We start from the raw sequence: 17,155 nt of genomic DNA on the forward strand, positions 1-17,155 counted from the left end.
ACCATGTACACCTCGATCAGATCACCTCTCTTCCTCCTTCTCTCCAGAGAGAAAAGTCCGAGCTCAGTCAACCTCTCCTCGTAAGACAAGCCCTCCAGTCCAGGCAGCATCCTGGTAAACCTCCTTTGCACCCTCTCCAAAGCCTCCACATCTTTCCTATAATAGGGCGACCAGAACTGGACACAATATTCCAAGTGTGGTCTCACCAGGGTTTTGTAGAGCTGCAGCATAACCTCGCGGCTCTTAAACTCGATCCCCCTGTTAATGAAAGCCAAGACACCATATGCTTTCTTAACAACCTTATCCACCTGGGTGGCAACTTTGAGGGAGCTATGCACTTGAACACCAAGATCCCGCTGTTCCTCCACACTGCCGAGAATCCTGCCTTTAATCCTATATTCAGCATTTAAGTTCGACCTTCCAAAATGCATCACTTCGCATTTATCCAGGTTGAACTCCATCTGCCATTTCTCAGCCCAGCTCTGCATTCTGTCAATGTCTCGCTGAAGCCTGCAATAGCCCTCGATATTACCAACGGCACCTCCAACCTTTGTGTCATCAGCAAACATACTAAACCACCCCTCAACCTCTTCATCCAAGTCATTTATAAAAACTACAAAGAGCAGAGGCCCAAGAACAGAGCCCTGTGGGACACCACTCAGCACTGGCCTCCAGGCAGAATACTTCCATCTACGACCACTCTCTGCCTCCTGTCAGCCAACCAATTCTGAATCCAGACAACCAAATCACCCTGTATCCCATACCTCCTGACTTAATGAACAAGCCTGCCATGGGGAACCTTATCAAATGCCTTGCTGAAGTCCATGTACACCATATCCACTGCTCGACCCTCATCAACCCTGTCTCGTGACTTCCTCAAAGAACTCAATAAGATTTATAAGGCATGACCTGCCCCTCTCAAAGCCATGCTGACTCCCTTTAATCACGCTATGCTTTTCCAAATAGTCATAAATCCTATCCCTCAGAATTCTTTCCAAAACTTTGCTGACCACAGACATAAGACTGACTGGTCTGTAATTTCCAGGGATTTCCCTACTCCCTTTCTTGAAAAGTGGGACAACATTTGCCGCCCTCCAATCTTCCGGTACGACTCCCGTGGAGAGTGAGGAAGCAAAGATCTTCACCAGCGGCTTAGCAACCTCCTTTCTTGCTTCCCGGAGCAACCTAGGATAAATCTGGTCTGGCCCTGGGGACTTATCAATCTTAATGTTTGCCAAAATTTCCAGCACGTCAACTTCCTCCATCTTGATCTGTTCAAGCCTGTTTTCCTACTCCTCAAAGTTCTCATTCACAAGGTCCCTTTCATAGAACATTACAGCACAGTACAGGCCCTTCGGCCCTCGATGTTGTGCCGACCTGTCATACCGATCTTAAGCCCATCTAACCTACACTATTTCATGTACGTCCATATGCTTGTCCAATGACGACTTAAATGTACCTAAAGTTGGCGAATTTACTACCGTTGCAGGCAAAGCGTTCCATTCCCGTACTACTCTCTGAGTAAAGAAACTACCTCTGACATCTGTCCTATATCTTTCACCCCTCAATTTAAAGCTATGCCCCCTCGTGCTCGCCGTCACCATCCTAGGAAAAAGGCTCTCCCTATCCACCCTATCTAACCCTCTGATTATTTTATATGTTTCAATTAAGTCCCCTCTCAACCTTCTTCTCTCTAATGAAAACAGCCTCAAGTCCCTCAGCTTTTCTTCGTAAGACCTTCCCTGCATACCAGGCAACATCCTAGTAAATCTCCTCTGCACCCTTTCCAAAGCTTCCACATCCTTCTTATAATGCGGTGACCAGAACTGTACACAATACTCCAAGTGCGGCCGCACCAGAGTTTTGTACAGCTTCACCATAACCTCTTGGTTTCGGAACTCGATCCCTCTATTAATAAAAGCTAAAACACTGTATGCCTTCTTAACAGCCCTGTCAACCTGGGTGGCAACTTTCAAGGATCTGTGTACACGGACACCGAGATCTCTCTGCTCATCTACACTACTAAGAATCTTACCATTAGCCCAGTACTTTGCCTTCTGGTTACTCCTACCAAATTGCATCACCTCATACTTGTCTGCCTTAAATTCCATTTGCCACCTCTCAAACTCCATTTGCCACCTCTCAGCCCAGCTCTGCAGCTTATCTATGTCTCTCTGTAACCTACAGCATCCTTCGTCACTATCCACAACTCCACCGACCTTAGTGTCGTCTGCAAATTTACTAACCCATCCTTCTACGCCCTCATCCCGGTCATTTATAAAAATGACAAACAGTAGTGGACCCAACACCGACCATTGCGGTACACCACTAGTAACTGGTCTCCAGGATGAACATTTCCCATCAACTACCACCCTCCGTCTTCTTTCACCAAGCCAATTTCCTTAGTGAAAAAGTTATAAAGTAAATTTCTACATTTTTCCCACAATTCAGGATCATATTGCTCTTTTCTCTAGCTTGAGATAAAGACAACAGATAATAGAAAACAAAATATAGGATCTTTGGCATAGGCAGCAGCAAGCTCACAGAGCACTGTGGTTAATGGAATCTTGGTTTAGTTACTTCTTCCAGTAGAAAGGGCTAAAGATCAATTATTGTACTTCTAATTAATTTTATTGTAATGAATGAAGATTTATGGCCTTCCTTTGATGGCAAACACTGGCAAGTAACTTCTAGGCTGGATATACTCAGGTGTTATAGCAGCAGATTTCATGAAGCCATTGCTTGAATTGTGAAGAGATTACACAGCTTGACTGCCACTTTCTAAAACCTGATTTAGTTAGTTAGTTCTGGTATTTATACACTAAAAAAGTCAGACTATTTTAGTATTTTGTTTATATTCCTGAAATTTTACACATCAATTTTTTTTTAAAAAGTAGACACGTAAAAATACATTGAAAAGTGTGAGCTAGAAACGCAAACATAAAATATTCAGCATCTTAGTGTTTACCATACAGACTTACACTGAATACCAAGTGCAGGCTTTATCTCATCCTTCACAGCACACGTTATTCAAAAAAATGCATCAAGGAATTAAAATTAAACAATGTTAACAAATTTTTCATTTGAAAGATATATGTACACATCAGATTACCAGATATCTAGATAAAATTAAACAGGAAATTTATTGATAGTGCACAGTTCTCTTGCCTGTCTTATCAAAAATAATATACTCTGGATCCTTGTGAGAAAACAATGGCGTAAAATCACACCAATTTCTAAAATTTCAGGAGGTTTGCAGTTTAAAATAGGCAATTAACCAGGAGGAAATGGAAGTGGGAACAGGAATGCGCAAGCTGAAGCCATGCACGCAAGTCTCGCAGGGTTAACTGAAGCAGCTCTAAACATGAATGCACAATACTTACTATGGTAACAGGTACTCTTTAGCACATCCAGCTCCTGTTTGTAATGCAGCCACAGGAAGGCGGGTGGAGGAAAAAAAAGCACAAGAAGAAAAATCTATGCATTCATAACAGCCGATTGTGTTAAACAAAAAAAAAAGAACAGAACAATTATTACAGAACAGAGAAATCAGATGAGATCAGTGAATGGAAAAACTACAACAGGACAGTGACTTAACATGACAGAAGGTTGCACGAATGCATAAATCAGATTACACCATTTTTCTATAATCACTACTATAATTAACTGCTGAGAACAGACTAACTCAACCCATCCTTAGGATAATATAAAGTACTTTTATTCTGGTCAAAACTCTAAGTTGGACTTCAAATAAACTAATATACCTGTGTTTTTTGGTGAGATATAAAGCATTCCGCTGGTCAAATTGCAGACAGATGTTTTCCTACATTCACTTACTAAATCTTTAGATTTTCCTAATAAGAACTGTTGCTTAAAACCTTTTCTAAGTAGCCAGGGAATGAAGCTGATTTCTTCTGTAGCCAAAGTACAATTCATCCTAAGGAGGTGATGTTGAACTTGTATAAGACACTTGTTAGATTTCAGCAGGAGTATTGTGTGCAGTTGTAGATATCACATCATAGAAAGATGTGAATATATTAGAGACAGTGCAGAAGCAATTTACAAGAATGGTTCCAGGAATGAAAAGCTTCAGTTGAAGACAGATTGAGCAGAAGACAGAGGAGATCTTATAGAGGTTTTCAAAATCATGAACAAGCTGGATACAGTAGACAGGGAGAAGATGTTCCTGCTTGCAAAAGGAACAAGGAGGACATAGATTCAAAGTGATGTGCAAAAGTAGTAAGAGTAATGTGAGAATCATAAAATTCACAGGGACTGGTTACTGTATGAAATGCACTGCCAGAAGTTGTAATGGAGGCAGGTTCAATTGAGGCGTTTAAGATTATATGGATGGAAATAGTGTGCAAAGGTGGGGTGGGGGTTGGGGGGACGACGACTGGAGATTGACTCTTAACCAAATGGCCTCCTTCTGCTGTGTAACAATTCTATGATTCAAAACAATCTAATCTCCTGGAGGTAACAAAGTGTAGAGCTGGATGAACACAGCAAGCCACGCAACAATCAGAGGAGCAGGAAGGCTGACGTTTCAGGTCAAGACTCTTCTTCAGAAATGAGGGAGGGGAAGGGGGTTCAGAAATAAATAGGGAGAGGGGGGAGGTGGATAGAAGATGAATAAAAGGAGAAGGTAAGTGCAGAGGAGACAGACAGGTCAAAGAGGCGGGGATGGAGCCAGTAACGGAGGGTGTAGATGAGGAGGTAGGTAGGGAGAAGGTAGGTCAGTCCAGGGAGGACGGACAGGTGAAGGGGGTGGGATGAGGTTAGTAGGTAGGAGATAAGGGTTGGGCTTGAGGTAGGAGGAGGGGAATAGGTGGGAGGAAGGACAGGTTACGGAGTTGGGGATGGGCTGGGCTGGGCTGGTTTTGGGATGCGGTAGTGGGAGGGGAGATTTTGAAGCTTATGAAGTCCACATCGATACCATTGGGCTGCGGGGTTCCCAAGCGGAATATGAGTTGCTGTTCCTGCAACCTTTGGGTGGCATCGTTGTGGCACTGCAGGAGAACCAGGATGGATATGTCGTCTGAGGAATGGGAGGGGGAGTTGTTTAGGGCGAACCGAGTGTAGGTGTTCTGCAAAGTGGCCCCTAAGCTTCCGCTTGGTTTCCCCGATGTAGAGGAGGCCACACCACGAACAGCAGATGCAGATACCACATTAGCAGATGTCAGATGAACATCTGCTTGATGTGGAAGGTCTTCTTGTGGCCTGGGATGGGGGTGAGAGGGGAAGTGTAGGGGCAGGTGTAGCACTTCCTGTGGTTGCAGGGAAAAGTGCCAGGTGCGGGAGAGCTAGAGGGGTGTGTGGAGTGCACAAGGTGGTCACCGAGTGGAATGCCTCATCCTGGGAGCAGATGCAGAACTTAAGATGGGGGTGGAAGGTGTTGGTGAAGTGGTTAAACTGTTCGAGCTCCTCATGGGAACACGAAGCAGCGCCGATGTAGTCATCAACGTAATGGAGGAAGAGGTGGGGTTTAGGGCCAGTGTAGGTACGGAACAGGGATTGTTCCACATAACCTACGAAGAGGCAGGCATAGCTTGGGCCAATGTGGGTACCCATGCGGGTATCCGCTTGAGAACCCTGAAGCCCAACGGTATCAATGTGGACTTCACAAGCTTCAATATCTCCCCTCCCCTGACGCATCTCAAAACCAGCCCAGCTTGTCCCCACCTCCTAACCTGTCCTTCCTCTCACCTATCCCCTACTCCCCCTTCAAGCCCCACCCCCATCTCCTACCTACTAACCTTATCCCACCCCCTTGACCTGTCTGTCCTCTCTGGACTGAACTATCTGCTCCCTACCTCCCCATCTACATTCACCTTTAGTGGCTACATCCCCACCTCTTTGACCCATCGGTCTCCTCTCTACCTATCTTTTCCTCTATCCATCTTCTATTCGCCTCCCCCTCTCTCCCTATTTATTTCAGAACCCCCTTCCCCTCCCCCATTTCTGAAGAAGAGTGGAGGCCCGAAACACCAGCATTCCTGCTCCTCTGATGCTGCGTGGTCTGCTGTATTCATTCAGCTCTACACCTTGTTATGTCAGATTCTCCAGAATCTGCAGTTCCTACTATCTCTGAAACAATTTTAATCTCCTGGAGGGGCAGTTCTACACAAATGCTTCCCAATCATGAGAAACAAACTGAAATTTACGGATATTAGTAACATGGTTGTTTTATCACCCTTATCGACGAGGGAAAAGGGCATACATGTTTCTTAAATTAGGAATAAGCAGGGTTTGATGAGAGTCCATGGTTAAATAGTCATCCACAGATTAGGTTGGAGTTGGTCCAAAAGACTAATATGGCTTTACTCACACCCAATTGCTATGTCCCTTAGCTTAGCTCACTGATTGCATTCTTGTTCTGAGTCATTATCCTGTGGGTCAAAAACCACACTAGAACTTGAACTAGAACTAGACCGACGCTTGAATACAGTGAAAATACATGAACCATGAGCAGGAGTGGGCAATTCAGCCTCTCGAGCCATTCCACCATTTAACAGGATTGTGTCTGATCTCATCTTGGCTTCAACTCAACTTGCCTGCCCATTTTCCAGAACCATTAAAGATATTACTAATTAATAATCTGTCTATCTCCTTCTTAAATTCACTCAATGTTCCAGCATACACTGCACTTTAGAGGTAGTGAATTCCAAAGATTCACAACCATTTGAGAGAAGTAATTTCTTCTCAGCATTTTTTTTTAAACTACATAGTTTTAAAAAACTATGGCCTCTCACTGTAGGTTGAAATATCCTGTCTACATCTACTTTGTCAATCCTCATTAGCTCCCTATATACCTTAATTAGATCTCCTCACTTCCTTCTAAACTCTAGGGAACATTATACTTTAGAGGTGAGTCTATGGATAAGATCATACTGATTTCAATGGGTCAGGTGAATTTTATATACTCCAAAAGTTATTCAACAGGATAAGGATTTCTTATAAAGTACTAGAATTTCTCCTTGCTGCAAATCATTACTGCCTATTATATACATTTATTCTTGTTACTGTTTGTAGAAAGTTATTTACAGCTGGTTTGTTCATCTGCATAACATGGATTTATCGATGTAACAAATGAAAGAGCTGATCTTCCACCATCTTGGTAGTCATATGATTCAATTATAATGGACCTGTTAACTGACACTCACTGTTAGTCTCTAATATCCTAACCTGGGTGGTGCATTAACAATCACCAATTTCTCTAAATCAAAGTAACAATATCACGAAACTTGAAAAATCCTGAAATTCCGCAAAGGAGGTGGTAATGTCACTGGACTAGCAATCCAAAACCTCAGACTAAAGCTGTGGCAAATATGGGTTCAAATTCAACAATAGCAGATACTGAAATCTGAATTCAATAAAAATCTTGAATTAAAAAACTACATTAATGGTGATGATGTAAACATTCGCCAATTGTCATAAAACTCCATCTGGCTCTCTAATGTCCTTTAAGGAAGGAAACATGTCACCCTTACATGGTATGGCCTACCTGCAATCCCAGATTACTCCTAAATACATTTATACAGCAGTTTTTTTCTTTCTGATCCCCACCTATCTCTGCAAAAAGTCAATCTCAATTGCTTTCTTCAGGTAAAGATTCTGACAAAGAGGTGTAATCCAATAGCAGCAATGAACAAGATGTGCACAACATTACTGTCTTCATGCTTGAGACTACTTATATTTTGAGCTGTACTTTGACTTATATCGGTCAACAATTCTTAAAATTGACAACCTCTCGTAATTAATCAAGTCAAAGCACATCACTGGTCATGAAGTTATACCTGCAAGTACGCAGGTCAAATTTCTATTGGAGTTAGTTTACTACCAATTTTATCACAGCTCATTGTTTTCCAGTTGTTTCACAAACAGTAATTTTATTTTATTTGCACACTTTCTTGTACACGTTTGCTCAATTAAGAGACAAAGCAGTTTTTTGAAAGTTACACAAGCACAAATACCTTTATCAAAATTCAGTTATAAATCACCATGCTTTAAAGTTAGTCAATCTGTGAACCACTTGGTGGATCTTACCATCATCTAATTTTGTTGGAGTGCTGGGAGGAGTGCGGGTAGGTGTGTGGTCTGCAGGACTCTGTCGATCATTTACTTTTTCATCCACTGACTGGGACTCTAAAATCTCTGAAGGTCAATTGAGAGGAAATAAGACAATAAAGGTTTAAATTTTGAACAAGCTGTCAACGCCTTGATTGCAGTGTTTTTTCCTCCATAGTTTTTACACATAAAAAAACATAATTTTTCATTTTTCTCAGTCTCTGGTGTTTGAATCTCAACATCAATTGTCATTTAGATCTGGGATAGCAGCAGGTTCTCAGTTGCCTGCGATGATGAATAGCAATCCACTGGATAATTTAGATGCACAAACAGCCTCTTATCTTGTTCTGGTACTCCTGGCAAGGTTAGCTAACATAGGAATAAATAACTAATGGTTTACGATCTCCATTCCTCTCTTTCTGTGCACAATTCCACTACCCACTGCAAATTATTAGACCAAACAGATTGAAAAATACCTTGCTTCGCTTGCTAAAGCGTACAGGTGGACATAAAAAGAAGATGAACTCAACTGGTGTAATCCCTTTAGCAGTCTCCACAATGTTAAATTTGATAAACATGCCAACATTCAAATCAATGTGACGTTAAAAGTTGACATGCTAATCAGCAGTGCTTAACATGTATCTTTAGCAATTTTGAAGTTTTCAGTTGCGTCTGGCTGAAAATTCAATTACCGAATTGATATATTGGAAAAACATTATTTCATCAAGTCAAACCAGTTGTTGTATGTAGCATCTTGATTCAATTGAGCTTTTACAAGCATTTTCAGCATACAAACTACACAGCACAAAAGCAAACCGTAGAAAATACCATCCAAAATACTTCAACCAAATTAAATGTACAAACTCCTTCAGTCATGCTTTAATACACATGAAAAATTGAATGCTGTTCTGAAGAATAATAACACCATCACTTTCTGTTTCTAAACTCTATAACATGCAAGGGAAGGTGAAAAGCATGCATCATTTCAAGGGTCTAAGGAAACCAACAGCGCTCAGGGTGATTATTATTTTGAATTGAGATAAGAATTGTAGAGCTGCACAGACCAATAGAAAATCCAGACCCAAAAAGAACAAATTCAAATTAGCCCTGAGCCACCAGATACAATAGCAACTGATCAAAAAATTGAGACAGAGGTCAGTGATAGTGAAGATTCAGCATGTCAAGAGGCAAAGGTAAATCAAGTTCAGGAGCCCAACGTTTTTGATTAGAGGGTATTGTGCTTGTTCGTTGAAAAAGTCTGGGTCTTACCCTGCTGACCAGCACCTGAAGGGTCAGATGAAGAAATACGGTCACCAGAACTAGCAAGTGCCTTGACAACAGCACTGCGTAACTGGTTATGTAGAGATTCTTTTCTGTCCACATGTTCTGGGCTGAATTGCACGGAGACCTGGCCTACATTGCAGGGAGGTTCCGGATCCAACATTTGCTTGTAACTGTAATGAGACTCTCCCTTTGTAGAGTTTCCTTGGCTGATGTGAGATTTTGTTTCTGTTGTATTATCTTGGTTATGGACAGGTTCATGCACTGAGGGCAGACTTTGGTTTTGATCAACTTCGGTATCAGCCACTTTCTCCGGGATAGGGTGCATTTGCGATATAATTGCTATGTCATCTGGTTTGCCAACAGGGCATTCTTGGTGCACTTGAGTGAACTCTACTTTTGCCAAGATGTCACCAATTTGGGCTGTAGCATTCTCAGCTAGGTAAGATAACAGGTTTTATGCAAATAAAAACTTTGCCAAATATTAAGTACACAACAAATAACAACAGTCCATAAGCATGGTTATTAAAAGTGGATTACATGCAAGACCTTTTCTCGCTGAAATAAAAATCAACGGCTAACTGATTTATTGGTTTTTCACTGACAACAAAAAGCTAGCTTTTTATGTATCGCTATGTTGAATATTTTTCCAGTAGATTCAAAGATCTTCATATATCTCATCCTCCCCAACTACAGCAAAATTAAAATTGACAAATAGGTATGAATATTTAAATTATAGAGGCTAGTTTTTGTTATGGAATGAAATTAGCAATCATATATACAAATTTCAAAGGATGAACCTTTTCTCATTTTTGTCTGAAACAATGAAGTTAGAGAAATCATAGCAAGTTATCAAGATGATGGTGTTAAAATAGGACAGTGAGGAAGATTTTACAAATATGGAACAATGTGGTGGGGTTACATGTAGCGTGACATGAAGCCAAGGTCACGGTTGAGGCTGTCTTCTGGGTATGGAACTTGGCTGTCAGTTTCTGTTTGGTGATTCTGTGTTGTTGTGCATCTCAAAGGCCACGTTAGAGGACACTTACCCAAGATCGGTGGCTAAACGTCCTTGACCATTGAAATGTTCCAACTGGGAGGGAATATTTCTCTCCAGTGATTGTTGTGTGGGGTCCATTTAGCGGTTGCTGTAGCATCTGCATGGTCTCACCAATATACTATATGTTGGGATAGCCTTACAGGCAGCGTATGAGGTAGACAACGTTGGTTGAGTGACAATGGGTATCTGCTGTACACGTGGTGAGTGGTGTTTCCATGTGTGATTCTAGTATCCATGTCAATGATCTGGCAAGTCTTGCAGGAGTTGCCATGGCAGGGTTGTGTGGTGTTGTGGACCATGTTGTCTTGAAGGCTGGGTAGTTTGCTGCAAACAATGGTCTGTTTAAGGTTTGGCAGATGTTTGAAGGCGAAACATGGATGCGTAGGGATGATCTTGGCGAGAGGTTTGTCATCATTGATGATATGTTGAAGGTTGCAAAGAATATGCCGCAGTTTATCCACTCTGTGGAAGTACTGAACAACAAAGAGTACTCTATCAGTCGTGTCCTGTGTGAGTTCTGAAGAGGTTGTTGCGGTTTCTCGCTGTGGCATGTTGGAACTGGCGAATGAGTTGAGCATCGCATCTGTTCTTATTTGGATATCTTTCCGTTTGTCGCATTCCTCCTCATCAGAGCAGATCCTGTGTGCACACAGAGCTTGTCTGTAGGGGATGGCTTCTTTAACGATAGTCATCGACATGGATACTACCATCACACCTGGGAACACTACCTATCATGTACATGACAGATATTGATGCGACTCAACCAATGTTGTCTACCTCAAATGCTGCAGGCAAGGATGCTCCGCGGCTTGATATATTGCTGAGACCATACAGATGGCAACAGATGAATGAATGCTGCACAACAATTGCCAGTCAGAAATGTTCCCTCCCAGTTAGGAAACATGTCAGTGGTCAAGGGCATTCAGCCCCTGATCTTCGGTAATCCTCCGGGGTGGACTTTGAGATACCCAACAACGCAGAATTGCCAAGCAGAAACTGATAGCCGAGTTCTGTACCCATGAAGACGGCCTCAACTGTAATCTTGGATTCATGTTGTGCTACAGGTGACCCTACCACACTGTCTGTATCAGTAAAATCTTCCTTACTGTCTTGTTTGGACAGCATCACCTTGATAACTTATGATCTCTCTACCTTAATTAGTTTGTACAGTTTTGGATTACTTGTTACATTGGTCAGACCTTTGGCATTGCAACTCTTATACCTATTATTTTATTCCAGCCATTTGGCGTGTCTCCAGCACCATCTTACTTTTAATTTTTTGTAATTATCTCTCTACTTCAATCAATGGGATCAAAGATCATCCCTTCACTTGCTTTTTAGCTGTTGACACTTTACTCACACTGTCTGACACCTTCGATCACCTGCAGAGACTTATTAGTCAGCCTATTGACATTCCATTTAAGCCATTGGTATGATTTTTTGATCACTCTGCCTATAAATTCTGTGCCTGTGTGCTTTTCTTCACTTCACCTGACAAAGCAGCAGCATTTTACAAGCTTGTGATTTCAAATAAACCAGTTAGACTATAACCTGGTGTTGTGTGACTTCTGACCTTGTCCACCCCAGTCCAGCACCTGCAACGTCCACATCATGAACCAATGAAGGCAATGCCATTCATACAAACATATAACTTCCTACACAATACCTAATCGGCAGATAGCTTTAACTGAGGTTGGAAGGCAGTGTAACATTATACAGTTTTAAGAATGCATGCAAACTGTAATTGTGTTTGATATACCAACCACCAGATACTTCTACACAGTTACCACAAGTTGTTAATTAAACCTGAGTAAGCTTCGATTCACAATTAAATGCTTGCCAGTTATGCAATTGTTAAGTTTCACTGGAATTTTGTTTTTTTATTAATTCAGTGGATATGAGTTTTGCTGATTTGGGCAAGCATTTATTATCCATTTTTAACTGCCCTTGAGAATTGCCCTTTACAGGGTCCATTTAAAATATGTAACAGAACGTATATCTGGCTCGTCTGAGTACTTCACACAGGCTGAATTTGTACTTTCCTAGATGTACACGAAATTGAAAGGTTAAGGCATGGTTCTTCCAAATTCTCATTTATCCTTCCTGGCTATATACAGAGGTGTGTTTAATCTTCATTTATTGTACAAGATCAGCATGCACACCACTTTGACAATGGTAGAAGTGTGATCTGGTCAGTGACCTCAAAGCAATTCTGTATAAACCAGGAAAGGAAACTAGGTGCCAACATACAAATCTGCAAATCTGCAAGGCAGGCAAAACTCCTGCCATTTTTTTGAAGCATTCTGATCCATCAGAAAAAGAACTTTGTTATTTTTGCTCCCCCCACCAACCCCAAACAACAAAGAAGAACTGAGGTCCGTACAAGAGATAATCAGAACTGCAGATGCTGGAGAATCTGAGATAACAAGGTGTAGAGCTGGATGAACACAGCAGGCCAAGCAGCATCAGAAGAGCAGGAAGGCTGACCTTTCGGGCCTAGACCCTTCTTCAGAAAATGAAAATTGAAATGAAAATAATAATTTTCTGAAGAAGGGTCTAGGCCCGAAATGTCAGCCTTCCTGCTCCTCTGATACTGCTTGGCCTGCTGTGTTCATCCAGCTCTACACCTTGTTATCTGGAGTCTGTACAAAGTTATTTTTCAGCTTATTCATGGATTGTTAGCAGGACAGAGCAAATTATTACTCATTCCCGTACTTGAGAATGTACATATTAACTGATGTAGGTACAAGATGACAGTGCTATTTGGGTTGGGCTGGGTTGGGGTGGATTTTCACTAACAGTAAAAGAAATGTGGTATAAAGTGAGGATGGTATTTGTCTTGGAGGGCAACTTGCAGTTTGTCACGTTCCTTGTTCTTCTAGTTAGGAGAAGCATCGGATTTGTAATGTGTTGTTAAAAGAGTCTTGGTGGATGCATATTGCAGATATGGCACGTGAACAGAGAACACAGAACGTAGAACATTACAGCGCAGTACAGGCCCTTCAGCCCTCGATGTTGTGCCGACCTGTGAAACCAATCTGAAGCCCATCTAACCTACACTATTCCATTATCATCCATATGTTTATCCAATGAACATTTAAATGCCCTTAAACTTGGCGAGTCTACTACTGTTGCAGGCAGGGTATTCCATGCCCTTACTACTCTCTGAGTAAAGAACCTACCTCTGACATCTGTCCTATATCTATCACCCCTCAATTAAAGCTATGTCCCCTCGTGCTAGCCATCTCCATCCGAGGAAAAAGGCTCTCACTGTCCACCCTATCTAATCCTCTTATCATTTTGTATGTCTCTTTTAAGTCACCTCTTAGCCTTCTTCTCTCTAACAAAACTAGCCTCAAGTCCCTCAGCCTTTCCTCATAAGACCTCCCCTCCTTGTTGGGCTGAAGGGCCTATTTCCACACTGTAGAGATTCTATAAAATAAAATAAAAAAGACAGGCTTTTTCCATCAGTAAGAAAATCGTGGATTATGGGGAAAAGGCAGGAAAGTAGTGTGGAAGATCAGATCAGGCATGATCTCAATGAATGATGTAGTAGGCTCCATCGGCTGAATGGCCTGATTCTGCTCCTACAAATTATGGTCTTTTGTAATGTTTCACATAACAGGTTAGCCTGCAAAATCAAAATACAAAGGATTGGTGATAATATATAGGCAGGGATTGAGAATTGGTTAGTAGACAGGAAACAAGGAAAATAAACAAAGTGTGGAGCTGGATGAACACAGCAGGCCAAGCAGCATCTCAGGAGCACAAAAGCTGATGTTTCAGGCCTAGACCCTTCATCAGAGAGGAGGATGGGGAGAGGGAACTGGAATAAATAGGGAGAGAGGGGGAGGCGGACCGAAGATGGAGAGAAAACAAGATAAATAGTGAGGAGAGTATAGGTGAGGAGGTAGGGAGGGGATAGGTCAGTCCAGGGAAGATGGACAGGTCAAGGAGGCGGGATGAGGTGGTAGGTAGGAAATGGAGGTGTGGCTTGAGGTGGGAGCAAGGGATGGGTGAGAGGAAGAACAGGTTAGGGAAGCAGAGACAGGCTGGGCTGGTTTTGGGATGCGGTGGGGGAAGGGGTGATTTTGAAGCTGGTGAAGTCCACATTGATACCATTGGGCTGCAGGGTTCCCAAGCGGAATATGAGTTGCTGTTCCTGCAACCTTCGGGTGGCATCATTGTGGCACTGCAGGAGGCCCATGATGGACATGTCATCGGAGGAATGGGAGGGGGAGTTGAAATGATTCGTGACTGGGAGGTGCAGTTGTTTATTGCGAACCAAGCGGAGGTGTTCTGCAAAGCGGTCCCCAAGCCTCTGCTTGGTTTCCCCAATGTAGAGGATGCCACACCGGGTACAATGGATACAATATACCACATTGGCAGATGTGCAGGTGAACACCTGCTTGATATGGAAAGTCACCTTGGGGCCTGGGTTGGGGGTGAAGAAGGAGGCGCGGGGGCAAGTGTAGCACATCCTGCGGTTGCAGGGGAAGGTGCCGGGTGTGGTGGGGTTAGAGGGGAGCGTGGAGCGGACAAGGGAGTCGCGGAGAGAGTGGTCTCTCCGGAAGGCAGACAAGGGTGGGGATGGAAAAATGTCTTGGGTGGTGGGGTCGGATTGTAGATGGCAGAAGTGTCGGAGGATGATACGTTGTATTTGGAGGTTGGTGGGGTGGTATGTGAGAACGAGGGGGATCCTCTGGGAGCGGTTGTGGCGGGGGCGGGGTGTGAGGGATGTGTTGCGGGAAATGCGGGAGACACAGTCAAGGGTGTTCTCGACCACTGTGGGGGGAAAGTTGCGATTCTTGAAGAACGTGGACATCTGGAATGTGCGGGAGTGGAAAGCCTCATCCTGGGAGCAGATGTGGCGGAGGCGGAGGAATTGGCAATAGGGGATGGAATTTTTGCAGGAGGGTGGGTGGGGGGAGGTGTATTCTAGGTAGCTGTGGGAGTCAGTGGGCTTGAAATGGACATCAGTTTCTAGCTGGTTACCTGAGATGGAGACTGAGAGGTCCAGGAAGGTGAGGGATATGTTGGAGATGGCCCAGGTGAGCTCGAGGTTGGGGTGGAAGGTGTTGGTAAAGTGGATGAATCCAGCTCCACACTTTGTTATCTTGGATTCTCCAGCATCTGCAGTTCCCATTACCAAGGAAAATAAACAGATTGTTTTTGGAGTGTAACATATTGAAAGTGCGGTATCGTTGAGATTAGTGATTGCGCTTCAGCCAGTCACAATATATGTCAACAAGTCAAATGAGGAAACCAAGCGTAATATTTTCAAGTTTGCTGTTGATATCAAACTAAGTGTGAATGTGACCTGTGAGGAGAATGTAAGGAAACTTGAGGGCAATTTGGACAAGTTGAGTGAGTGGACAAATACATGGTAGATGAATAAATGTGAAGTTGTCCACTTCAATAGGAGAAATGGAGTGGCTGGGTATTATTTCAATTGAAATAGATTGGGAAAGGTTGATATACAAAAGGGACCCGGGTATTCTTGCACTCTGGTCATTTCAACCTCCGAACATGAGCTGAAATCTTTCTAGTTCTGTAACTCTTAGTTTAGCCTCTTTTACTACTCTAATTTTCATTCAACCAGAAGCCACAAGCACCTTCAATTATGGGGACTATCAGAGTCATACAGTTATGCAGTACAGAAACAGACCCTTCGGTCCAACATATCCATGCCATCCAGCTATCCCAAAGTGAACTAGCCTCATTTGCCTGCCTTTGACCCATATCCCTCTAAACCTTTCCTATCCGTGTAACTGTCCAAATGTCTTTTAAAATGTTGTAACTGCACCTGCCACCAACACTGGCTCCAGAAATTCATTCCAAACATGCACCACCCTGCATGTGGAAAAAGTTCCCCTTCCCTTTTAAATTATTCCCCCTCACCTTAAATCTATGCCCTCCGGTTTTGGTTTCCTTTAACCTTGGAAAAAAAACTTTGGCTATTGACCTTATCTATGTCCCTCATGACTTATAAACCTCTGTAAATATCACTCCTCAACCTCTGCATGCCAGAGATAAAAAACAGGACCAGCCTATTCAACTTCTTCTTTTGCAAACACTCCAGTACTAGTAACATGCTTGCAATTTTTTTCTGTATTCTTTCTAGTTTCATAACATCCTTCTACAGGCGACCAGAATTATACACAGGATTCAACTGTGGCCTCACCAATATCTTGCATGGCTGCAACACGACATCCCAACTCCTTTACTCAGTGCTCTGAGAATGAAGGCAATAGTGCAAAAAGCCTTCTTCACCACTGTCAGAGATAATGGGAAATGCAGATGCTGGAGAATCCAAGACAACAAAATGTGAGGCTGGATGAACACAGCAGGCCAAGTAGCATCTCAGGAGCACAAAAGCTGATGTTTCGGGCCTAGACCCTTCATCAGAGAGGGGGATGGGGTGAGGGTTCTGGAATATATAGGGAGAGAGGGGGAGGCGGACCGAAGATGGAGAGAAAAGAAGATAGGTGGAGAGGAGAGTACAGGTGGGGAGGTAGGGAGGGGATAGGTCAGTCCAGGGAAGACAGACAGGTCAAGGAGGTGGGATGAGGTTAGTAGGTAGATGGGGGTGCGGCTTGGGGTGGGAGGAAGGGATGGGTGAGAGGAAGAACAGGTTAGGGAGGCGGAGACAGGTTGGACTGGTTTTGGGATGCAGTGGGTGGAGTGGAGGAGCTGGGCTGGTTGTGTGGTGCGGTGGGGGGAGGGGACGAACTGGGCTGGTTTAGG

The 17,155-nt window shown here is 43.1% G+C and overlaps 1 protein-coding gene across 6 annotated transcripts in view; it reads right to left on the minus strand.

Annotated features, from left to right (window-relative positions):
• The window catches only part of add1 (adducin 1 (alpha)), a 194,718-nt gene that overhangs the window by 3,718 nt on the left and 173,845 nt on the right, over window positions 1–17,155 (minus strand). For 5 of the 6 annotated variants that reach the window (XM_059644900.1, XM_059644896.1, XM_048526896.2 and 2 more), the window contains 2 exons: window positions 9,337–9,786; window positions 8,047–8,154 (listed from right to left, as the gene is read on the minus strand). In XM_059644900.1, coding sequence (XP_059500883.1) covers window positions 8,047–8,154; window positions 9,337–9,786 — 558 coding nt within the window. Of the gene's footprint in view, window positions 1–3,383; window positions 3,418–8,046; window positions 8,155–9,336; window positions 9,787–17,155 lie in introns of all 6 variants that reach the window. The other variant, XM_059644898.1, reaches the window with a different exon arrangement.

Source organism: Stegostoma tigrinum, chromosome 3, assembly GCF_030684315.1.
Source record: "Stegostoma tigrinum isolate sSteTig4 chromosome 3, sSteTig4.hap1, whole genome shotgun sequence".
Taxonomy (NCBI): domain Eukaryota; kingdom Metazoa; phylum Chordata; class Chondrichthyes; order Orectolobiformes; family Stegostomatidae; genus Stegostoma; species Stegostoma tigrinum.